A 25,564-nucleotide genomic window follows, 5' to 3' on the forward strand; every position below is an offset into this window, starting at 1 on the left:
TCAGTGACTCCTGAGAGCCTTGAGCCTGTGGCCTTTATTCTGCAGACCAAAACCACAACTATGTCACTGCGAGACTGCCAGGTATGCGCACCCCCTCCGCTGCGTCCTCCTGGGTCCGGGAGTTGGTCCAGGGCCGAGCAGTCGGGAGCAAACCTGCTGCTGGTCACCCGGTCAGGCCGGCTGGGGACCCAGTCCTGAGCATGCTGTGTCTCTGCAGCTGAGGGTGGGGGCGGGGGACCGCCAAGTTGTTCCCAGGCAGGGCACCAGAGAAAGCTCGTGCACTGGGCTTGGCTCCAGGAGGCGTTTCCTATGAAGCCACCCAGGACGGGGACCTTGCGTCCATTTTTCAGACGAGGAAGATGAAGGTGGGAGCAGACAGGCACCTAATTTCCAAGTCCTTGGAAGTGCAGCCCTTTGCTGGCCAGGACTCAAGGTCATGTCCCACACCCTAGGGAGACACTGGCCTGTGCACCCTGAAAGTCAGGACACTGAGGGCCGCTATTATAATCTGAAGGATTTCCAACCTGTCAGATTCCTCCCACACAGTGGGTGAGGACTGTTAGGTGTCGGCGGGGAGAACACACCTTGCTAGGCAGGTGACAAGCCAGACATCCTTTGAGATGCACACCCAGGGCCCACCTTCCCATCAGTCCTGGTAATGAGACTCTGACTTACTGTCTCCCATTTCCTGGCTGACACTTGGACTCACCTCGCTGGGTCCTCTTAGATATTTTACAGAGGGGTAACCAAGGGTTTGGGGGCTCAGCCCAGTAACACCCCTTCACCCTCCCTTCCCCCGGTGTTCCTTCCCTCTTGTGTAGGCTTGGAAGGATGCTGGTCTCCCGCTCTCAACCACAAGCAATGAAGCCTGCAAGCTGTTTGATGCCACCCTGACCCAGGTACACCCACCAAGAGACTCGTGTCCTCCTTGAAGGGTTCTGAGGAGGAATTTCGATTGGCGAATGGTCTGTAAATCCCATCACAGTAAAGATCTGCACTTTACCACCGAGATCCAACAACATGGGGAGTGTCTCTGCCGCCCCAGTGGCCCTTTCCCCAAGATCCCCAGTTCCAGGGTAGATAGCAATGGATGACTCCAGGGGTCTGAAAATACTCTGCCTCCACGGCTGCCCCACTGTGGCCTGCTGGGGTTTGTTGTGAGCTCTGCCCTGAAGACATGGGGTCCTGTCCTGAGGCTCATCTCCAGTTAGCTGGACCAAGACCTTCCACCCATTCCCAGGTTCTTCCACACCAGTGAAGAATCCTGTAGTTCAGGGACTTGGGGGCTTCTGGGAGAGGGGACAAGGTCTCAGAAGGAAGGTCAAGTGGCTTTTTTTTTCTAGGTGGGATAATGGAGGCTCAGAGAATTGAGCTGTCTTGAGTCAAATGTCACCCAGTCCATCGGAGGCAGAGCCAGGGTACACCTGAGTCTGCAGACAGAGAGAAACAAAGCTGCCTTTCCATCTCTGGTCTTTGTGTCTCTCACTGTAATGACCACGGGCCACGGTCTTTGTGCTTGTTTGGGTCACACACTGTAGCCCAGACTGGCCCGGAACTCAGCAAGCGTCCTGACTCAGTCCCCCTGTTGTTGGCATTATGGATGTGAGCCGCCATGCCTGGCTTACTGTGGTTATTTTTGAGAGAAATGAAGCAGGAATTGTGTAAGTGACTCCAGGGCTCTTCTTGGCGTGGAAGAAAGGGACATGCTGTACCTCATTTCTTGGAGAGGACCTCCTTTTTCCCCACAGTTCTTTTCTGGCAGTGGGCATTCCTGCCCTAGGAGGTGTCTCCTAATTCTGCGTATTCAATCTCATCTTAGAAGGCCAATTAAGTTATGCCTTCTTTGAATTAGAGTCCAGAAAATGCTCAGTGTTCTAGAAAGAAAAATAATTTAGATCTGTAACTTCTGCATTCATAGAGCCTACTTGAGACCCCGAGTTTGATATTCAGCACCCCTGACAGAAAAAAATTGGAGTTTATATACACCCCCTCATATAGTATAGGGCTCCATGAGGACAGACTTGTTTTTTGTTTTTGATTTTGTTTTTTTTTTTTTTATTTCTCACTCCAGTTTATCAAGTGGACCAATGACAAGAGTCTTGGTGGCATTGAGGGCTGCCTGTCAAAGCTCAAGGCAGCAGATCCAACCTTTGGTGAGTAAAGCTCTCCCTAGGTAAAGGAGCTCAGTTCACACGCCCTGACTCTAGAGACTCACATGGTTGGAGGGACACAGTGACTGGGCTGACACTTGCACAGAGGAGGGATGATGACAGCTGCTGTGGAACAACGGCTGCTCCCATGAGGATGCCATTTCCTCAGAAGGTTCTAGATCTTTTCTCTAACTATGATCAGTTTGACATGAGACATCATCCCCACTTCTTAGATGGGGAACCTGGGGCTCAGGGAAAGACAGACACCAACCTGAGTCTAGCCGGCTGGAAAGCCCAGAATCCTGGAACCCTAGAGATGGCTCCTGAGACCTTTGTCAGGGATCTCAGGACTCGGGACATCTCCAGAGCCACTGGAGCTGGGTGGAGATGGAAGACAGAGCCTGGCTCGTGGGCAACCCTTGTGTGTAGTGGGGCTGGGAGAGGTCAGTCCAGTACATTTCAGAATCCAAGATGGGTAGCCCAAGTGTGGGGTGAGGTTCCTGGCATTTGAGAAGACTTATAAAATGAAGATGAAGATGGCTGTTAGGGATATTCTTTTCTTTCTCTCTTTCTCTCTTTCTTTCTTACTTTCTCTCTCTCTCTCTCTCTCTCTCTCTCTCTCTCTCTCTCTCTCTCTCTTTCTCTCTTTCTTCTCTTTTTTTAAGATTTATTTATTATGTACAGTGTCTGTCTGTATGTACTCCTGCCTGCCAGGAGAGAGAACCAGATCTCATTATAGATGGTTGTGAGCCACCTTGTGGTTGCCAGGAACTGAACTCAAGCCTCTGGAAGAGCAGCCAGTGCTCTTAATCTCTGAGCCATCCCTCCAGCCCAGAGACATTCTTAATACATGCAGCAGCCTAGCTAAAGCCAAGGGCTCTATTAACCTGGCAGGGACAGAATTAGAAGACCCAGAGAAATGCAGCCCTAGGGACAGCTAGTGGTCAGAGAGACTCAGGCTATAAGCAGGGTCCAATAGCTGGGCTGGGGGTGGGTATCCTAGCACTATGGTTCTTATCTTCAGGCCAGTGTCCTTGATTGAGTTCTGCCAATCAGGGGACACCCTGTCTTTCTGAAGAAGGGGCTGGGAAGCATGGGTAGGCCTGGACCTCAACACCTCCAGTTAGGACCACCCATCCCATCATCACGTGTGAGGACAGGGAAATGGGATCACAGTCTGTGCCCCAGGGCTTCGTTGATTCAGCTCCCTGAATGGCTTTCACTGAGCACCCCAAGAGGTCTGGACTGGTTGTGGGAATAATACCAACCAGTGAGCTGGATCACAGTTTCTGCCAGGCTCATGAGGGCAGAGGGAAATACTTCAGACTTCGGGGTCCAACAGAAGCCCAGGTAAAGAAATAACCTCGGGTACTTAGAAGGAGCTGCTGCCCTCTCTGCCTTCTGAAGCCAGAGCTGAGATCCAGGTTTTGATAGGGGCCTCACACACAGTGAACCTGTACCCAGTGTGGCTCACACCTTATAGAATGTGTGGCTGGACTAGGCTGAGTGACCAGCTGTTTTCCAATCTTCTGCTAGCCATGGGTCATGCCATCTCTAACGGCCTTGTGCTCATTGGTACGGGAAGTTCCGTGAAGCTGGACAAGGACCTGGACCGGGCTGTGAAGACGATGGTGGAGATCTCCAAAACCCAGACTCTGACATCTCGGGAGCAGCTGCATGTGTCTGCAGTGGAGACGTTTGCCAAGGGGTGAGGAGCCTCCCTGGGCTGGGGGGTTGGGACACTAAGCTTGTGCAAGGTGATGCCTCAGAGGTTGAGAGTCTCACCAGCCTGCTCTGCCCCAAATTGAATGCTGAATGAAGAAGTATTTAGCAAGGGTTTCCAGTTTATGGTTCATAAAAAGCTATGGTTCATTCACATGGTTATTATGTTAATCACCACATCTAGGAGAGAAAAGGAAACAATTAACCCATTTGTTTCTGCCCTGACGGCTGTGTTTGTCAGCTGTCTGTTGTAACAAAATACCTGAGACAATACATTTATCAAGAAGAAAGGTTTATTTTGGCATATGGCTTGGGAGGCTTCAGTCCTTGGGCACTTACCCTACTGGACTTACTTCTTGGAAGTAATAGGTAGTAGAGGAGGCTGCTCACCTCATAGCAGCAAGTGAAGTCAAGACGGGACTGAGGTCCTGATGTCCCCTCCAAGGGCATGCTTCCAAGGACCTAACTGAATATCACTGGGCCCAAACTCTAGAAGGGCGCCCTACTTCCCAACAGCACCACAGGCTGAGACACCCAGCTCACCACATGCAGGTCTTTAAGGTTTGTTCAGGATTCCAACACTATGTGCCCCAGCTCCATTCCTTCCAGATGGTTCCCTGTCTCCATTCCCACAGTCCTCCAGGGCAGTCCCATTGCTTAGACAGGTGAGATGTACTTAGAACAGATACCTAAAGCTGATTGTAGAGTTGCAGGGGCTTAGTCCAAGAAAGTCCCACCAGTTTCTAAGGACTCAGTGTAGATGTGGGGTTCTTGAGTGCCTTGTAGTGTTGGTGCAAATTGTCCTTGACAGTTGGTTAAGTCTCCCCGGGCTGAACGATGGCTCAGCTGTTAGGGTGCTTGTGACACAGGTTTAAGGATCTGAGTTCACATGCCCAGCACCCAGGCAATAAGCCAGGCATGGTGATGTGTATTGTAACCTTTGGGAGGTGGAGACAGGCAGATCCCTGGCGCTTATTGGCCTACCAGTCTGGCTGAATTGGTAAGGTCCAGGTTCAGTGAGAAACTATGGAAATGAGGGGAGATCACTTGAAGGGGACACCTGATGTTGACCTCTGGCCTGCCCGTGCATGCATGCACACAGGCACGCACGCGCGCTTGCACACACACACACAAACAAACCTGGTTTTATCTTTCTTCTTCTTTGAAGATTTATTTATTTTTATATTATGTGTCTTGAGTGTTTTCCTTATATGTATGTATGTCTGTATCACATGTGTGCCTGGTGCCCTAGCAGACCTGGGGAAGGCACCAGAACTCCCGTAACTGGAGTTAAAGATGGTTTTAAGCTGCATGAGGGAAGCGAAGTACTGAACCTGGGTCCTCTGCAAGAGCAGCAAGTGCTGTTAACCACTGAGCCATCTCTCCAGATCCTATTGGTTTTTTAATGTTATGAGGTACAACCTATTGTAGAAAATGTGTGCCTATATATGTCTATAACGTTTGTTTTTCCTGTGCAGTGTTGGGTATGGACTCCAGAGCATTGCCTGCTAAGCAAGCTCCAACTAGTTCAATGGAATTTTTTTCTTAATTGGATACATTTTCTCTTTTTATGAATTACTCTTAGTATACAAAGCAGTGGATGTTATCATACCTTACTCTCCTTCACCAGTGCCCCTACTGTCTGTCCGCAAGCCCCTGCCCCACTCTGGCTTATTTTCTTCCTCCCCCAAAGAATGTCCCTCTGTTTTCATCACACATAGTCCATTTCCTTTTCTATCCCCCATTCAGATTGCACCCCCTTTAGTTTCGTGCTCCCACTGACAAACACACATAGCTAACATATATATAATTTTATTGATTTTGTGTGCAGGGGTGTGTTATGGTGTGTGTTCACATGTCTGTCTTGGTGAGAATTCATGTGCCCTATGCTCAGAGGCCAGAGGAGGATGTCAAGTGTCCCATCTTATGGCTCTCCATCTTAGTCCCTTGAGACAGGGTCTCTCACCGAACCTAGAGCTCATGGTCTTTCAGCAGACTGGTGCCCAGCAAGCCCCAGACACCCTCCTTTCTCCACCACTGGGGTTACAGGGACATGGCCATGCCTGAATTTTACTCTGCTGCTGGGGATTTGAAGTCAGGTCCTGATCTTGTGCAGCACGTCCTCTTACCCACTGTGCCATCTCCCCAGCCCCAGATATAACTGCTTAAAGCAGCCCAGGCAGATAGTGACATAGGATGGCTTTCCACCACCCCCAGACCCGTGGATGTGGACTTCATGCTCAGTGTGTTCTTGTCTTGCAGGAACTTCTCCAAAGCTTGTGATCTCTGGGAACAGATTCTCCTGGATTACCCAACAGATATATTGGCCCTGAGGTTTGCCCATGATGCCTACTTTTACCTGGGCCAGCAGGAGCAGATGCGGGATTCTGTGGCCCGAGTTTACCCCTTTTGGAAACCTAATGTCCCTCTTAACAGGTACATGCTGTTGAGAAAGCCACATCATCTCATTTTTCCTTCTGTCCTCTGCCCTAAAGACTCAGAAACTCTATTGGCCCCGGCCTAGAGATAACGAGACTCCTGCTGCTCATCTAAAAGGCTTCTTTCTCTTCATTTCATCTTCATCCCATCCTGTGAATGAGGTAGTATCATTGTGTATTAGTCAGATAGGATTTTCAGTGCTGTAGTAACAAGCATCCCCAAGATTATACTCTCCAAAGTGTAACACCCTACTTCATGTCCATCATTAGTTTTATTTTTTTAAGATAAGATCTGATTCTGTAACCCAGGTTGGCCTCAAATCCATGGCAATCTTATGCCTCATCCTCTTTGGTATTGGCATTACAGGTAATGAGCCACCATGCCTGGCTATTTCCTATCATCTGCCCGGGGCCAAGGGTTCTGTGGCCACATCCTTGTCTGTTTTCAAGACAATTAGAGCAATGGACTGTGGATATACCAGTTGCTACAGGGAAAGGGGTGTTCTCCAGAGGGCAGTTTCAGAACCTGTAGGGCAGGGCGACAGGCTAGAAATTCCCACAAAAGTCAACTTCTTCTTTGTATCTAAAGGAACCTGGATAGGCGAGTGTCTTTTTCTTTCTGGGACTTTGTCTCTATGACTGTCACTTGATTGGACAAGACGCAACTCCATTATTGAGAATCTTGTTTGTGTCTAAGTCTACTGATTGAAAAGTAATCACTTCTAATACAAATACCTTTGTGCTGACCCATAGAATGGTGCCTGACCACAGGTCCAGCTACCATGGTTCAGCCTAATTGAAAATTAAACAACTCTCGAGCTAATTAGTACCTGACCTACAGTAATCCCTTGGTAAATTTTTTTGTTTGTTTGTGCCTTTTTCGAGACAGGGTTTCTCTGTGTAGTCCCTGGCTAGCCTAGAACTAGCTCTGTAGACCAGGCTGGCCTTGAATTCACAGAGATCAGCCTGCCTCTGATTCCTGAGTAGCAAATATTTTTTAAAGTCACCTGCTAGCCACTGCTCTCCAGTAAAGGCTGTCATGTGTCCCTGTGGTGGACAGTAAAAGTGACACCTGAGTCTTAGACAGTAGCTTCTGTCTTTGCTCACACAGAATAGAGCCCCTCCGTCACCTGTGACCAACCATCTTGGGGCTCAGTGCCTGGGTGACTGATGAGAAATGCAAGTATGTGGGCCAGAATGGAGGGTGAGCTGGACAAACAGGGCACTGGGATCAGTTCTGGGGATTGGCAGGCTCGTCAGTGGGTGCTCACAGACTGGGTGCAGGATGCTGCAACAGAAGACTGAGTGGAGTTACCCATAGTGCCAGGGTCCTCAGGTAAGTGCCCCTAGACCCTGTCATCCTCTGTGGAGAGACTCTGCATTGATGTCTGAGGGAGCAGATCTTGCTGAGTAGTGGGTGAGCCATGTGGTCAGCACAGGATTCTGGGAAATCACCATCAGGTTGAATTTCACTTTGTCTTGTACTAAAGGAAGTTCAAAGGAGGACTGCTGAGCTCAGCTCCTCTCTGGGTTGAGGTCATGAGTCAGTCTTTTAGTCCTGCCCCTTGCTGAGGTCCTGAGCAGAATCGGGGTGTCAGCATGTCCTTTCTTTGTTGACACCACCATCTCCACATGGCCGTCTTACAAAGAGGACAACAGCGATCAGATTGCCACCCACCACATCTCACCTCAGTTCCTTCTGTGAAGCCCCTGTGTCCAAACACAGTCACATGCAAGCCCTGGGTGTGTGGACTCCAGCCGCTGCTGCTGGGAGACTCCATCCCACCTGTTCCTGTTTGGCTTCCTGGGAACTGAAGTCTTTTCTCTGTTTACAGCTATGTGAAAGGCATCTATGCTTTCGGACTGATGGAAACCAACTTCTATGACCAGGCACTAAAGCTTGCCAAAGAGGTGAGTGGCCCTTCTCAAGGTGTGAGGCCCTTTAGGGTATGGCCCCTCATGTGAGGACCAAGCAGCCCTCCTCCCCACTTTGGAGTGTCCTCTTGGGAGGGGCTGTTGTTAGGGGAAACAGCTCCCTGTTCATGACTGCTCTAGAGCCTCCGGAGGTCGCTGGAGCTGATGAGGCAGTGACACTCAGGGAGGTGGTGGCTCTGTCCCTCAGGGGTTACCCGAGTCGTGGCTCTCTGCTCCTGTGAGTTCCTTTCGGCTCTAGAGCCACAGGCCAATTGGGACTAAAGCAGTACAGGAAGAGCATGCAAACCTTGGTTCTCCCTGCTTGAATTTCACCTTTCCACTGGGTCTAACCATGACCCATGAGGCTTGAGGTGGGTGGAGATTTCACAGGTCATGGCCGGATCTTGTTATGTTCTTCCTCCCTGAGTGGGGAGGCCGAGTGACTTTGTCCTGCACTCAGGATATTAAAAATCCATCACTCATCACTCAGGGTGCTTGCCAGCGGGAGGGGTGGAGCCATTGTGGAGCCTGCTAGATCCTCCAGCCTCGGGCACTGTTTTCTGTATTCTGCTGGGATGTGCTGGCTGATCTGCAGCTCTGGGGACTCCCCTGTGGGCCTGAAATCTGGGACAAGTGACAAGCGTGGGTACAGGGTAGCTCAGGCTCTGGAAGTCCTTCTCTGCCCCTCGTATCCTTGCAGGAGTAGAAACTACTGTGCAAGGAGGCATTGCCATGCATAGACAGTGACGTGTGCTCTTGGTCCCAGGTCATACCTGTCCTTGTGCCCATGGTCTCTGCCTACACGGTTAAACACCTTGGGGCCACAAAGGAGAGCTGCAGCTCAGAGAGAGGCTAGGCAGAGTCCTCCCATGGTGATAAAGCTTAGGGGTCAGATTGTCACCTAGGCCATCGGTGGAGATGGCTGTCTTTTAAGCAGTCTGGACTAGTACTTATCTTCCCTGCATCCCTGCTGTGGCTCCTGACCCAGGCATTGCCTCAGTTGGCCTGAAGTGCCCCCTCTTCAGGACAGCAATCTCAGGGTGTCTGGCCCTTGCCTGAATCAACTCAATTCAGATTCAGGAATCAGGTGAAAGCTTTTTGTTTGGTTGTTTTTGGTTTTGTTTTCTTTAGCTCTGAGTCAGCCCTGAGGGCTCCAGGTAGCTTCTTGGCCATCTAAGCTCTAAGATCAGGGTAGCCAGGTCCTGCATCTGTGGTTAAGCCACAGAAGGCTCCTCTGGTTGGGGGAACCACCTAGGCATCTGGAGGAGAGCAGGGCGGTTGAGGAACTCTGAGTGGCATTCTGACAAGCTGATTCCAAAGAGAGATGGCCAAGGATGCAGACTCAAGTCAGAACAGAAACAAGATGTGGCAGAACAGTGTCCCCACCCATTGCTTATTCCTGCCTTTGCTCCAGCTCTCCTGGTGCTATGGCCACACTGACCTTAGCCCCAGACCCCACAGACAGGTGGTAGATATGAAGACAAGGATGTAACAGTGTCCCCTAGGTTTCCGCAAGGCAAGAGTGGACAGCACCAGGTCCACTGAACTACAGTGACCTTACAAGGTGACAGCAAGCCCAGCAGATCAACCTCTGGTGTGAGGGGCAGGCAGAGAGTTGGAGTCTCCCAGGGAACCTCGCAAGGACTCCAGTTAAGTGAGGATGCTGGTCACAAAGAACAGGTCTGAGTCCTATTTCTCAACTGTCGCGTGTGAAAGCAGAATGCTTGCAGAGGTTCCTTAAAGGTGTGCCAGTGACCAGCATGCTCAAGATGCACCCTGTCATGTCCCCAGCTCCCCTGGTTCTCAGGCTCCCTGCACCAAGACCTCACAGACATGCTGTGTGAGTCCTGTCTTCCCACAGGGAGTGGACAAGACTGTGAAAGCTGAGGGGCAGGGCCAGGGGCCAGAGACTGAGGGGGACACATTGCCAAAACCCTTGCATCAGATGCCAGGCCAGTGCAGAGGCACTTGTAATTCTAGATATCAGGGAAGGCGGGCCTAAGGGACCCATGATTTGATGTGGGGCCCTGAGGACAAGCCAGTGATGGGGTTGCAGTGAGCCCCAGTTCACTGCTTCATGTCCAGCATTTAGAAGGCACTCAATAATCGTGAACTGACCTGGTGAATAGATGGACAAAGAGGTAAGAGCTAGTTCATGTGTCCATAGGCCTCTCTGTGGACTCCGGGGACTTGTAGATTTGGTTGTTAACAACAGTGCTGCTAAACCCAGTTCCTTCTAGCGTGGGAATCCGCCTGTGTAACCATCTCCTGAGTGTTAGTGGACGAGGCAGCCGCTTGTCCTTCACCTGAAAAGGATGTGACTGTCTACGCTATTCTGATAGCCCTGAGAGGAAGGCAGCCCTAGAAGCCATCATGGGAAACTGAGGCACAATATCTTGGGTAGCATCTTGCAGATGATGCGGGTGTACCCAGGAAGCAAGTGCTGGCCTCCTGGAGCCCCAGCTTCCTCATCTGTGAGGCTGTCAGTGATGCCCTCCTCAGCAGCTGCTGTGGTGGGTAAGGCACACACCGTTACCTCCCAGGCACGTAGGACATGGTGCTGGTGTCAGGATTGTCATTATTCTGAATTAGAGCTCAGTCTCACCCTTGTTCTTTTTGAGCCCAGGTAGCCGGTCTAACACCCATTTTCTTTGACCTCCCATCTCCTGCCTCATGCAGGCTTTGTCTGTTGAGCCAACAGATGCATGGTCAGTGCACACTGTTGCCCACGTACATGAGATGAGAGCCGAGATCAAGGACGGCATGGAGTTCATGAAGAACACCGAAGGCCACTGGAAGGTAGGAGTTGAGACTTGGATGATCCAGTCTGATACCCGGAATCCCACCAAGGCTTGCTGGGTAGGACTTACAGATGTGGCTTAGTTCCCCAGGAGCTTAGGTTCAGCTTGGAGGCATCCCTGACTGCCAAGCATCCTCTGGGAGCTCCACAACATCTCAACATCTCCAGCATTTTATAAGTGATTGTACAATTGGGGTCTCCCTGAGGTGTTTTGCTATGAAAGGAATGGACCCAAAGAGTCCTGGGGAAATAAGAGCCCAGCAAGTGTGGGCATGCTTAGGGCCTTGAGTTGCATGTGCCTCTGCTGCTGCCAGCAGGATCCCCATGGAATGATGGAGTGTCCTTCTGGACCACATGATGCAGTGGGTGGGAGAGAGGCAGGCCAATGGGGTGATGGTCCAATGATGTAGAACTGGCATATGGGAGTTAGGGTGGTTCAGACCCCTAGTGTCTAGCCTGACCCTTTCCGTGTACTGAACACAATGTGGCCTCATTGTCCATATTCCCTATTCTCAACGTTACTCATGCCTGCTTCTGTCAGGCTGGTACCCCTCTGGGGCTATTTCCCCCTTCCCCACTAGCTCTGGTGGTCCTTCTTCCTCTTTGTGTGCCTGTTTTCTCTGGACTTGCCTCTGGTACCTGACCTCGCGACCTCTCCAGGTGCCCTTGCTGCCCTGTCCTTCTGTGCCACAACAGGCTCCAAGGACACCACCAGCTGGGGAAACAAGTCCCTCCACAACCTGACACTGAGTGGCAGATGTTCAATACTTCAGAGACCGGCAGGATGCTGTGGCCACCAGCATCCCTCTTGAGCTGTTCCATAGGCTAGGACTGTGATTGACAGCCAGGCCAATTCCCAGCATCTCCAGCCATGACTCAGGGTTCAGCTGGCTTACAGGGAGGTTCATGAACATATCCATCCTAAAGATGCCCAGACTCCTGGGTCTGGAAAATTCTAAGCAGCTCCAGACTCTGCCATGGAGGCCACTTTTTCCTGGAACTTATTGATTAGGCAACACTATCTGGCTAGAAACCTCCTGGCTTCCTCTGTGATTACAGGCATACACCATCATGTCCAGGTTTTAAGTAGGTTCAGGGAGTCAAACTGAGCTCTTCAATGTTTGCACAGCAAACACTGTACCTAGTGAGCATCTCCTGAACCCAAAGTTGAACTTCTGATCCTCTGTTTCTACTCCCTGGATCACAGTGTGTGCTGGGATCACAGGTGTGGTCCACCATATCCAGTTGATTCAATGTTGGGGATTGAACCCAGGGGTTCGTGTATGATACCAACTGAACTTAGGGCCAGCCCACAGATGCTCTGACTTTCTCTCCTTCATTCCACAGGACTCGGATATGCTCGCTTCCCATAATTATTGGCACTGGGCCCTGTACTTTATTGAGAAGGTAGGATGCTTGTCTCTGTGGTTGTCTCACTCAGTGCAGATGTTCAGAGTAAAGCCCTAGCCCCTGCCGTGTGTCTGAAATCCGAGCAGCCCCTTCATGTGTTGGTACAAAAGATGGTGTCTTAGGGTTTCTATTGCTGTGTTAAGACGCCGTGACCAAAAGCAAGTTGGGGAGGATCGGATTTATTTGCTTTGCTTTATCCATCACTGAAGGAAGCCAGGGCAGGAACTCAGACAGGGCAGGAAGGAACCTGGAGACAGAAGCTGGTGCAGAGGCCATGGAAGAGTTCTGCTTACTGGATTTCACCATGGCTTGCTCAGCCTGCTCTCCTATAGAACCCAGGACCGCAAGCCCAGGGATAGCACTGTACACAATGTCCATCCCCCATCAATTAAGAAAACACCCTACAGACTTGCTTAGAGCCCAGTCTTACGGAGACATTTTCTTAGTTGAGGTTTCTCAGATGACTCTAGCGTGTGTCAAGTTGACATAAATCTGTCCGGCACAGATGATAGCTGAAACAATACTGCACATTCACATTCCAAGAGCTTTGTATGCTGAGCTCCTCAAAGACATTTTCCACTCTTGGGAACTGGGACTCCTTGACTTATTAGTTACTTTCCTGTTGCTGTGATACAACACTGTGACCAAGACAACTTGTAGTAGAGGGAAGGGTTTATGTGTCTGAAGGTTCCAGAGGCATTAGAGCCTCCATCATGGTGAGGAAGCTGGCAGCAAGCTGCAAACATGGATGCAGAACTGGGTGCTGAGAGCTCACACCATTCAGGCACAAAGCAGCATTGACTGAGAATAGGGTGAAGCCTTAAGCTCTCAAAGCCTACCTGTAGTGATACACTTCCTCCAGCAAGGCCACACCTCCTAAGCCCACACAAACAGTGCCACTAACTGGGGACCAAGTATTCAAACATCTGAGCCTATGGGGACCCTTCACACCTCCACAGGTGGTTTGCAACCCAGTGCCTCTTTACTGCCTGGGATACAGGGAGGGTCTCAGATTGGACCTACAGCACCAGAAACAATTCTAGGAGAGGGGGCAGGGACAGATGATGGAGATGGGTAGTGGCCCGTTTGTCAGGGTGCTTCTTGCAGTACTGTTACTGTAGAGAAAGACTTGGAGGCTCCTAAGATGCCAGAGAGAAGCATGTATGTAAGGTGAGGCCCTCATGACCCAAGGGTTGGGTTCACCTTCTCCCTTCTCCACATTGGGTGCCATTGAGACCTGCCCATCTCTCTTAGTGGGGTCCTTGGTCAGCTATTCCTAGTGTATTTCCAAGCATTGCGTTTTGACTTCTCCAGATGTTAACCACAGCAATTTCACCTCTGCAGGGAGACTATGAGACTGCGCTAACCATCTATGACAGCCATGTAAGTACACTCACATTGTATATGGTTTGTTGCTGCAGTTGGCTTTTGTCTCTCACAGCCTGGGGGCCTGTGTGTGTGTCCCAGCCAGAGCTAATGGTGGCAGCATGCCCCAGGGTTTGTGGGATAGCTGTTGTCAGAGCCATGTCCTGACTCTGTACCATGGGGTCTCTGCTGATGTTCACCCGTGGTGTTTGGAGACTGACATGTTTAAGGCTGTCTTCGACTGTCACTGTCCTTTAGATGGGTCCTCCTCCTCCTCCTCCTTCTCCTTCTCCTTCTCCTTCTCCTCCTTCTTCTCCCCCCTCCTCCTCCTTCTTCTTTCTTCTTCTTTTGAGACAGGGTTTCTCTGTGTAGCTTTGAAGCCTGTACTGGAACTCACAATGTAGACCAGGCTGACCTCTAACTCACATTGATCTATCTGCATCTGCCTCCTGAGTGCTGGGTTTACAGGTATGTGTCACCATTGCCTGGTTTGTTCACTTATTTTTAATTTTTAAAAAACAGCAGAGCCAGGCCAAGTGTCACATGCCTGGATCCCAGCACTCAAGAGGCAGAGGCAGAGTGATCTCTGTGAGTTTGAGGCCAGCCTGGTCTACAGAGTGAGTTCTAGAACAGCCAGAGCTACATAGTGAGACCCTATCTTTACAAAATCCCATTTATTTATTTTGTATGTGTATGCATGCCATGCCATGTCTGTGAAAGTCAGAGAATACCTTGCAGGAGTCACTTCTCTGCTTCTACTATGTGAGTTCCAGGCGTCAAATCAGGCTTGGCTAACAAGTGCCTTTACTAAGCCATATGGCCACTTGTGTGTGCCTATCAGTGTGTGTTTCATTTTTTAAAGAATTTGTTTATTTTATGTGTTTTGCCTGCATGTATATATGTGCACAGAGATTAGATGAGGGGACCAGATCCCATAAACCTGGAGTTATAGATGGTTTGTGAGCTACCATGTTGTCTTAGTTTGGGTTTCTATTGCTCTGAAGAGATACCATGACCATGGCAACTCTTGTAAAAGAAAACATCTAATTGGGACAGGCTTACAGTTTAGAGATTTAGTCCATTGTTGTTATGGTGACATGACATGGTGCTGGAGAGGTAGCTGAGAGTTCTACATCTGGATCTGAAGGCAGGAGGAGACTGCCTCATTAAGGCCTACCTTGAGCATGTAAGACCTCAAAGCCTGCCCCCACAATGATGCATTTCCTCCAACAAGGCCACACCTCCTAACAGTGCACTGCCTATGGGTAAAGCATTCAAACACATGATTCTATGGGGGCTATACCTATTTAAACCACCACACATGTGAGTGCTGGGAAATGAACCCTGATCCTCTGGAAGAGCAGCCAGTGCTCTTAACCATTGATGCATTGCTCCAGACCCCTGTCTGTTTTTACTGTTTTAAAATCTATATTACAAAAATTAATCTAGTCATGGTGGAAGAGACCTGCAATCAGGAGGCTGGGGCAGAAGGATTGCAAGCTCAAGGTCTGTCTGGGCTACTAAGTGAGTTCAAGGCTGGCCTGGGTAACTCAATGAGACTGTCTCAGAATGAAAAGTTTTAAAAAGAAGCCTGAGGCTATCATTGTTAGAGCACTTGCTTAGCATGCTTGGGATCCTTGGTTCAACCCCCAGGGTTACATAAAAAAAGGAAGGAACAAAAAGTTGTGGGACTAGAGAGATGGGCAATGTTTAAGAGTACCGACTGTTTTCCGAACTCATTATGTAGACCAGGCTGGCTTTGAACTCAGAGATCCAACTCCTTCTACCTCCCAAGTCCTGGGATTAAAGAAATGTGCCACCACACCAAGGTTCAAGAAAACATTTTTTTTTTTTTTTTTGGTTTTTCGAGACAGGGTTTCTCTGGGTAGTTTTGTGCCTTTCCTGGAGCTCACTTGGTAGCCCAGGCTGGCCTCGAACTCACAGCGATCCGCCTGGCTCTGCCTCCCGAGTGCTGGGATTAAAGGCAAGAAAACATTTTTTAAATTATACATGAAGCTGGAATTGTAGTTCAGTGTTATTATTTGCCTAGGAAATGTGCAGCCCCAGGTTCAGTCCCAGCATTGAAATAAATACATACATAAGTGAAAAAAAAGAGAGAGAGTGTATACCAACTGTTGTTCCAGAGGACCTAGATTCAATCCCAGCAATAACATAGTAGCTCATAATTATCTGTAACTCTAGTTTCTGGATACCAGAATCCACTTCTGTCCTCTGTGGGCATCAGGCACACATGTGGTACAAGACTTACATGCTGACAAAACACTCATATGCATAAAATGATGATGATGATGATGATGATGATGATGATGATGATGATAAATTGTGTAGCATTGCAGTATTAGCATTTTTACCTCACTGGGCCCCATCCTACCCACCACCTCCAGAACTTTGCCATCTCCCCAAACTCAAATTCTCCTTTGTTAGGGTCCTGGATGAGTCCCACAAAGACCACCATCCATGTATGCAGTCAACAAGAGCGTTTATTATCTTGAGAAAGCTTCCAGTGTCCTGGGACGGACCATTCTACACAAAGGCAAAATGCTGATGACCTCGAAAGGAGCTCACAGTAGCTCCTTGTAGGCATAGCCCAGGGGAATTCCTGAGCTTTTAGGTCACTTTAGATATGATAGGCCTAAGCAAGTGACAATCATATTAGTAGGTTCTAATTGGCCAGGACTAGTCAAAGGCTGGTCATGGCTACTGTTTTTCATTTTGGGACAGGTGTGGACAAGTCCCAGGCTTTGTCCTTATTTGGTTATCACCTTGAGCTTGATGACTGTGATGGCTTCAGCCATGGGGTGCCAGGCATCCTCATCCTTGCTGTCAGAGGTGTTGATTAATGGCCCTTTGGTTGTGGGTCCCTCTGAAACTGCTTGTTCAATCTCAGGAAACTGAAATTGAGGCCTAATCTCTGAGAGAAGACTGAGCAGTCTGTAATGACATCTACTTGTTCCTCTCACGCTGGTCCTCTCACTCCCAGTTCTTGGACAGTCTTTGAAAGGAAAAACTCCCAAGTGAGGACTTAGCAATAATATTTTGGTACAGGGTGCTCATGATATGGGGACCTGAATACTAGATAAATGCCTGCCAAACAATGGTCCCTGGGAAGAATCCTTATGTCTTAGTGAGAGATGGAGCCGAGTGGTGGTGGCACACGCCTTTAATCCCAGCACTCGGGAGGCAGAGGCAGGTGGATCTCTGTGAGTTCGAGGCCAGGCTGGGCTACAGAGGGAGATCCAGGACAGGCACCAAAACTACACAGAAAAACCCTGTCTCAGAAAACAAAAAGAAAAAAAAAAAGGAAATGGAGGTGATGTACACTGTGTTCTTTGAGGTGTAGACAGGTCTGTTAGTAAGCCAAGTTGAGCTGAGAAACATGACCAGGCAAGATAGGTGTCCTCTGCCAGACCAGCCTTAGGCACAGGGCTGGGGGGTATCAGGTGACAGGGCCCAGCACAAATCCAGGAGAGTAGAGTGGGCTGTGTGTGTGTGTGTGTGTGTGTGTGTGTGTGTGTGTGTGTGTGATGCTCCTGATGGCTGGGATGCTGGGGATGATACTTATAGCTTTTGTGTGCCGTGAATTGTTATTATTTGACTCTCTGAGCCCGGCTTCCCATGATCCTTGTCTTCCAGATCCTCCCTAGGCTGCAGGCCAAAGATACCATGTTGAATGTGGTGAACTGCTGTTCCATGCTCTACCGTCTTCAGATGGAAGGTAGCTGAATCTCTTCCCTCTTTGTATACAAAGAGAGAAAGTGTGATTCCTGGTCCTAAGGGCCAGTGCCCGAACCACAGCTCTTGAGATGAATGGGCCTGGCTGTAGCCCTGCATGCGAGCTTATGCAGCTGTCTCCATGCCAGTCTAAGACAACTGACCTGGCCTCAGCTGCCCTTTATTCTATTCTCCACTGCTCCTTGGTGTAGTGGCCTTAGACTCAGAACCTTGCCACTCTCATAGCCTGCCTGACAGGCCTTCAGGGCACAGGTGCCACCTGGCTACTGGCTGATGCCCTTGGCTCTTCTTTTTCTCACCAGGGGTGCCCGTTGGCCAGCGCTGGCAGGCTGTCCTACCTGTGATTAAGAAGCACAACCGAGACCACAACCTTCTGTTCAATGACGCTCACTTCCTGATGGCCTCCCTGGGTGCACAGGACCTCCAGACCACACAGGAGCTGCTGACCACCCTGCAGGAGGCCAGCAAGTATGTGAGGCCCTGAGACCTTGAAGCCTGCCAACTGAGAGGGTGAAGGAGGCAAGGGTTGTGCCAAGGCCTGCTAGGGGCCACCCTGCCTTGTTGGGGAAACCTTAGAGTGAGGTCTGGCTGGTGAGCAAGGCTTTGAAGATACCCATGCTTCTAGGTGGGAATCCCCTAGGTGGGTGCCCATGCAGGCATGTATTTCATAGGTGTCTGACTTCCAGGCGTCCAGCTGGTGTCCTCTTTGCTCTGAGCCTCAGTTCCTTTATCTGTTGGAAATGGTGTCTTCCGGGCTGATAGGGGCCCTTGGGGACAGACTGCTGCAGACACATTCATTGGTAACCATGGTAGTGCTGGCTGTTGGTGCCCAGACATTGCCTACAATGTGTGCAGTCCTGATCTCTCCAGAAGGGCTGTGATATCACACCCCTTTCCAGATGGGCAAACTGAGGCTGGAAACAGGGAGCCTTGTCCTCTCCCTACAGTGGGCAGATGCTTACTGCTCCCATCAGAATGCCATCAGGCAGCTGGGGAACGGCCTAATTTTGTGTCCCTTGCCTGGGTGAAACTTTGTAGAGGTGGATGCTTAACTTTGGTCTTGGTGACAGGTCTCCTGGGGAGAACTGCCAGCACCATTTGGCACAAGATGTGGGTCTGCCCCTGTGCCAGGCCTTTGTGGAAGCTGAGAACGGGAATCCTGACCGAGCCCTAGAACTTCTCTTGCCAATCCGCTACCGAATTGTCCAGATTGGGGGCAGCAATGCTCAGGTGAGCCATCTGTATACAGGGAACCAGAGGCTGGAGTGCCAGGTGTCTCCTGTGTTGTGGGTACTCGTGGGGTAGGGGTACCCTTGTTTCACACTGACACCAGGCTGTGCTGTTCAGGCTGGTGTTCGTCTCAGTGGTTCCTTTGGGTTGGGAGCCCATCCCTGGTCCCCAATGCAGATGCTTAACTTGCCTAACTGATTTCATAGAGAGATGTCTTCAACCAGCTGCTGATTCATGCGGCCATCAACTGCACCTCCAGCGCCCATAAGAATGTGGCCCGGTGAGCACTCTGCCCTCCCCACAGCCAGGCTGTTCCCCCATGATATCCCTATGCATGCCCCTGCCTTGGCATGTGTCCTTCTGATTTGGGGGTTCAGAAAGCAGGAGGCAAACTGGGGGTTTGGTTTTCTTTCATTAGCAGGCTGAACTTGACAAAGGGGGACAGCCAGTGCCACACTTTTGCCCAGCCTCCTGCCACCCCAGCCTACTTCCCATTTTAGCCATGCTGAAGTGAACAGATAGCCAGTGCACCTGCTCTCAGGTCCCTGCATGTGCTGTGCCCTCTGCCTGGGACATCCTGACCCCTTTTTTTGTCTGCTCTTTTAGGCCTCAGCTTGCAGTAATTTAGAAACTTCCTGGGCTGGGTGTGGGATGCAGGACTGAGTAGGTGAATGTGTGGATCCTATGAGAAAACTAGTTCATCACCAGTTCATCTGGACAGTCCCTTAACTGTGGTCAGGGGCAGAGGATGCTGGTGGATCTGGTGAGGGGTGGAGGCACATAGGGGTGTCCTGTGGGGGTGTGGAGGGAGACTAAATGCCCAGTGCACTTAGCCAGTGGGCCTGGTTAGCAGAGAACGCCATAGGCCTAGAGGCTAGGGGTGTCTGGACATCCAATAAGGAACTCCTACAGCCCTAACCATTATACTTCCCTCCCTGGCTTACCCCCCACCCTGCCAAGGAGAGGGCCCCTGGGTTCCTGTCCTGTGAGAAGTGTCTAGGCAGGTGCCCTGGCCATTGAGCCGGACCCCAGCAGTGCAGGTGATGCCTGGGAACATTTGAACTACTCTGAACTCAGAAACGCCATGGACACATGTCCCTGTATGTCACTCTGTAGATGTAACCAATCGTCTTATTAAAATAAGAAACACAGAGCCAATGCAAAAGAGAAAGCCAAGAGGTCAGAGCTCAGAGATAAAATCTTACCTCCTGCAGTGCTCCTAACTTCCCCGCGAGAGAGCTACTTCCTGTTTGTCTGTGTTTAAATAGTCTTTCTCTTCTGCCTTCTCATTGGTTGTAAGCCCAACCACATGACTGCCTCATCACTGCCTGTAAGTACCGCCCTCCAGGTCTTAAAGGCATATGTCTCCAATACTGGCTGTATCCCTGAACACACAGAAATCTACCTAGCTCTTCTAACCACCACACTCTTGCTATGGCTCTAATAGCTCTGACCCCAGGGCAACTTTATTTATTAACATAAAATTAAAATCGCATTTCAGTACAAATAAAATATCACCATATTTCCCCTTTTCTATTTTAATAAAAGAAAAAAGGCAAAAGGTTATAACTAACAAAAGAAAAACTATATACAAAAGTACAATAACTATATACAATATATACAAGTAACAAATACCTAAACGATGTCTAGTCCATTTGTATTTGACAAATCAGAGAAAATAATTCCCTTATCTATCCTATTTTAGTAAGTCCAAAATGTATCTAATTCACTTTCTATCCTAATTAATCTTCAACTATAACTAACTAATCTTCAACTCCCTCAGAGACCCAAGAAGGAAATAATATTAGCTAACAAAAATAAAAGCAGGAAGTGCACGCAAGCAACTTCCAAAAAATTTTGTGAGTTGACAGAAACAGCCAGCTGCCTGGACAGTCACCTGAGGTTTCTCCGCAGTGTTGGGGCATCATCTTCAGCCCATAGGCTTATCGTATCTGATAGACTCATTTGTGAAGTAGGTTGTACACAAGGTCAACAGTTCAACCTCACATTGGGTGAGAGCAGTCCATGTACCAGAAACACCTGAATTCCACTAGTGTCATGTCATGATTCAGGATTTTAAATTCTGGAAATTGTTGACGGTTTTTGAATTCAGCTGTCCATTCTTCTTGGCTGTGTATATATGGCTTCATCTCAGCATCCCCTTCTTCTCCACATCCGTCTATTAAATGCCAGTCTACTATTGAGAGGCGTGAGCTTTCAGTTGCTGTTCCATTGCACAACAGAAGCCATCGGCCCACTGCCTGTTCAGCTGCCTTCGAAGAAAAGGGTACTGTACCTTTTCCAGATTGTGAAGGCCACTTCAGGGATGGTGCCATATTGTCCTGGCCTCAGAAGATGCCTTCTGATAAAGCCATAACCACACTTGTTTTGGCAGGAATCAGTAGTCCTTTGTTTCGTGTTCTGTCTGTCCATTTTGTCCTGTTGATTTGAGGATACTTTGTTGTCCAGTGGCGAACTTTTGCCACAATGAAAATTAACTCCATATGCAGTTTCTTCAATGCCCATATTTTCTCTGAAGTAGATTGGTACTGCCAGGAGCCGACATGTCTCAAAAAAGAAAAATTTCTAACTTATTAAAACATTTTAAATGCCATATTCGGTAGATCTCTGAAGGGTTTGAAGATGACCTGTCTAAAATATATCTGCTCAATTTTTAAAACATATCTAATATGACTACAATTTCTATTGTAATGTCTAATTACTAACTTTCATTTCTTTATATCCTAATAGTTGGTAATAATGTAAAGTATTTAAAACTAGTAATTGTCTTTTTCTTTTCTTTTTTTCTTTTTTTTTTAAACAATAACCTTAAGTCTAATCTCCTTTGCTTAGCCTTTTTCCTAACCCTTGACAACAACTTGTAACCAACCCCCCTAAACAATGAAAATTATCCCAGACCCAAAACCCATTAAAAGAACCAAAAAACCACCTGCCCCACACCACTTCTTTGGCAATGTGGGTGTCATATTCTTAAAATTGCTTCCTGCTGGGTATGGGCGAAGTTATCTTTATCCTGAAAGAAAAATTTTAGGTTAATTGTCAAATTCTAGGAAAGGTAACTATATCCTTCATTATTATCCAGTCTGTGTATAAAGCCAAAGTTCAGGGTTTATCTCAAGTCCTTATTCAAGTAGTCTTTGAGACTGGATCATCTCAGCTAGTCATCCCAAAATTGCTCTAAGCACCTTGTAGTTCAAAGCTGATCTGTAGATGATGTTTGTCAGTTCAGTGATATTATTATTGTCCACGTGGAATTGTTGTTGTTGTTGTGGTGGGGCCCCATCTTCTTCCCGGAGACTTCAGTTGATGTTAGGCCTGGCCGTGATTTCCTGCAAAAAACTGATAAGAGACTCGAACACAAAGACATATATATGCAGCTAATTGAAGCCTTTTTTCTAGAATTAGTTAGTACTCTATATGACCATTCATATCTTTTTTTTTTTTTTTTTCGAGACAGGGTTTCTCTGTGTAGCTTTGCGCCTTTCGACCATTCATATCTTAACAAAGTTTAAAATGTATATGTATATATTAATCTTGTAAATTTTGATATAAAATTTATACTTTAAGAAAAGTTTAAAGAATCAGAATAGAATCAAAGAGTTGAGATTAGTAATAGAATAGTCCCTTAATTAATTTGGCTTTTGTCCTGTCCCATAGCAGAAAATGGCTCTTTTATTCTGGCATGATACAGGGAGTTTGTATTTTCCTTTTAACAACATGCTTGAGTTTAAAGAAGGAGAGAGCCATTCTCCAACTCCAAAGTCAGCTTTAAATTTTAATTGAACTGGGACTATTAGAAGACCAATAGTGTTCTTTGTTTCCTGGGATAGATGATTTGTCCCTTTTCTTCAGTTGTCTCATTTGTCTTGTGTTCTTCAGATTCCTTAACCTTCATCCTCCTAAAAGACAAAAACAAAAACCTTTCCCCAAGACTAATTTTGGGGATGTTCCCTTTTGGCAAGTTATTATCTGATTAAATGAAAAGACATGTGTTACTGGTACAAGTTAGTTTAAATTGGATGTTCATGCTGGTTGATGAACTATCACCTCCTCTAATTAAGAGGTTTCTCTTGTTCAAATCGAACCTTTATCAATTTTGATGGAAAAAAACAAAAAACAAAAAATAAAACAAACCAACCCAGACATGATGGTTTGTTCACACACCAGACTCATCTCGTCTTGTAGTTCTGAATCCTGAAATGTCCTGGATCAGTGCCCAGCAGGGTTCAGACTCTGGCGCTCCTCTTCCTGGCTTCAGAGCTTCTTGCTGTGTCTTGCTTCTCCTGAGCACTTAGAGAGCAGGCCCTTATGTTTCTCACTGGGACTCTAATCACAGTGTAGGGGTCCTACCCCCTCAGTCATGCTGATGACCAGGGCGTCAAGGGTATCAGGATTGAGCCACAGCAGGCTTTGAGTCTGATTGATCCCGTCTTCCTTTCTTTAAATTAAGCCTTCCCTACACCTGCCTGTTCTTTCACTTGCTTTTCCTGACCAGTCTCACATGTGGCTTCCTGCCAGACACCATATCTATCTCCTGTCCCTCTGGTCCTCAGTCTTAGCCTGTGACAGGAGCTTGAGCTATGAGGACTTCAGCCATGGCTTCCCCAATACAGGCTACGCCTCAGTGATAACCCCACACTGGAATCCTTTTCTCTAGTGTTTTCTCTCAGGCAGAATCAAAGTACTATCCAGCTGCTGTATCCATTTGCTCCTGCCTGTCTGCTCCCACATCCTTCTAGAAGGTTCTATAACAAAAACTCTGTGTGTTTCCACAGGAGTCTTCTGCTGGAGCGTGATGCCTTGAAACCCAACTCACCCCTGACTGAGAGGCTCATCCGCAAGGCAGCTACTGTCCATCTTATGTAGTGACCCAGGCCAAGTCCTTGGTCTACAGCTCAGCACTGACCTCCTGGCATTGGGTTGACTTGTCTGGTTGGGTTAGAATTAGGAAACAGAGGATAAGATTCAGTCCTGAGCAGAATCCTCCAAATCAGTAGTTTGATAGAAATAGGGGATACAAGTTAATTTTGAATGTTATTCAGACGTCTCAGGGCCAACATGTATTTTTAAGCCTCTGGAACCCGAGCAGTGCTATTATTTGTAGATGCCTTGAGCATTGGATTTTCTTGTCCTGAGGCTGGCAGTCAGAGCAGAGCTGTGGCCAGCTCAGCTGGGAGGTATAGAAATGCCTTCCACATATAACGGGTACTGTGAAAGCTTTTCATTTACTTTTTCTTATATTCTACACAGGTTCTGCTGTCCCATTTCCCTGGGGGTGGGGATTCCAGTGAGCTGCCTGGGGTTCCAGCTAGCAGAGGATTTCCCTTTGAGTGGGGGAGGGGACTCTGCTTCATTGGCTTTGGTTGTCAGCCTCAGACTGCTGCACCTGCCACCATCCCTAAAGATGAGGGGAAGGATGGCTTCTGTGTCCCTGGGGAATTTGGTGGTGCCAACTGGAGCTTCTCTGAAACTGCACATGGGAGTGAATCTTGAGGGGTGTGGCTTCCCTGGCAGACCTGATTCTGCTCCTATGCGTAGGTCTGAGCCCTGAGCCCAGAGCTGCTCTGCTGTGGCAAATAATGAGAACCCTGACATGGCTGCCACAAGACTTCAACCCATCTCCTGCTTCCGTGACTGGGACATCCTCCTGGAAGTGCTGGTGCAGGCTTGATGCTTCCTCTGGAAGGGCAGGTGCAAATGCAAAGATGTTCCTCAGGTCCCTTCAGTTCCCACTCAAGTGTGGACTGATTGGGCAGGTCTCCCAGGGGATATGGAGGTCTCCACACCCCCCAACCTTTGCTCAGTCTGCCCAGACCTGGACAAATTCTGGGCATTAAAATCATTTAACTGGTTCTTGTGATTATTCACTCCTATGGGCACCTGTGAGCATCTATCTCCTAGGTGCCAGGTTTGGGTTGAGTCCTGGGTCAATGGGCAACTCCTTCAATTTTCAATGGAGGGGGCAGCAAGTCAAGAAATTGTATAATTGCTGTAGGATTTTAAGAGGTACTTTCTCACTGGGACAGGTGCCCAGTGGGGAGCCTCCACATGATTTTTTTTTTTAAATCGGATACCAAATGATACATAATTTACCCTGGAAGCAGAAGCCTTCCTCCCTCTTTCAGGAAGCCTGTCACCCTGGCTGTGGGCTGGCGACAATGCCTTCTCTTTGCCTGACGGCCCTCAGCACCTGCTCTTGCTATTACCCCACTTTCTGCTATGATTTCTCTCTGGTCAGGAAGCGTAAGCTCTGTACCACCCAGCTACTCGGTGGCTTCCACTGAATCCCTGCCTGTAAAAGCTGGTGTGTAGGCTTTAATGAAGAACAGCATGAGTCTACCCAGTACAGACACTGATTTAAAGACAAAGTGTGAGTGTCTGTGTCTGTGTGTGAAGAGATGGCCCCATAGTTAAGATCAGATGTTGCTCTTCTAGAGAGGACCAGAGTTCAGTTCCCAGCACCCATGTGGCAGCTCACAACTGCCTGTAACTCCAGCCCTCAGGGGATCTGACACCCTCTTCTGGCCACTGTAGGCATCTGCATTCTTTTACATATTCACACATCAACAAAAAAGGAATAAAAGTGTATTGGTAAAGCCTAAAGAAATTGCAAATAGTGAATTATTAATGTAGGGGTATGCTTTACTGATCATCTACTATGAATGATATGATACAAGGTGAAGTGTTGGTGGACTTGCAGATGCAGTGACCTAACTCTTTAGAGGGCACAGAAGGAATGGGGAAGGAATGGGGCCAAGAAC

At 48.4% G+C, this 25,564-nt stretch overlaps 1 protein-coding gene across 1 annotated transcript; it reads left to right on the plus strand.

Moving 5' to 3' along the window:
- Positions 1-3: 3 nt before the first annotated feature.
- LOC102918781 (tetratricopeptide repeat protein 38-like) lies at positions 4-25,410 on the plus strand. Its single transcript, XM_076556508.1, has 14 exons — positions 4-81; positions 822-899; positions 2,072-2,153; positions 3,687-3,858; positions 6,135-6,308; positions 8,146-8,221; positions 10,904-11,023; positions 12,372-12,431; positions 13,779-13,817; positions 17,454-17,535; positions 17,855-18,020; positions 18,623-18,782; positions 18,989-19,062; positions 23,579-25,410. The coding sequence occupies exons 1-14, from the start codon at positions 61-63 to the stop codon at positions 23,667-23,669; spliced, it is 1,395 nt and encodes a 464-aa protein (XP_076412623.1). The 5' UTR covers positions 4-60; the 3' UTR covers positions 23,670-25,410.
- Positions 25,411-25,564: the final 154 nt, after the last annotated feature.

The sequence above is a fragment of the Peromyscus maniculatus genome, chromosome 20 (genome assembly GCF_049852395.1).
Source record: "Peromyscus maniculatus bairdii isolate BWxNUB_F1_BW_parent chromosome 20, HU_Pman_BW_mat_3.1, whole genome shotgun sequence".
NCBI lineage: Eukaryota > Metazoa > Chordata > Mammalia > Rodentia > Cricetidae > Peromyscus > Peromyscus maniculatus.

Excerpts from the sequence above, each read along its gene's own strand:
- LOC102918781 (XM_076556508.1), top strand. The coding sequence starts at position 61 with ATGTCACTGCGAGACTGCCAG. Across the intron at positions 18,021-18,622 it reads ACCCTGCAGGAGGCCAGCAA|GTCTCCTGGGGAGAACTGCC; the intron begins GTATGTGAGGCC and ends TCTTGGTGACAG. Across the intron at positions 18,783-18,988 it reads TTGGGGGCAGCAATGCTCAG|AGAGATGTCTTCAACCAGCT; the intron begins GTGAGCCATCTG and ends CTGATTTCATAG.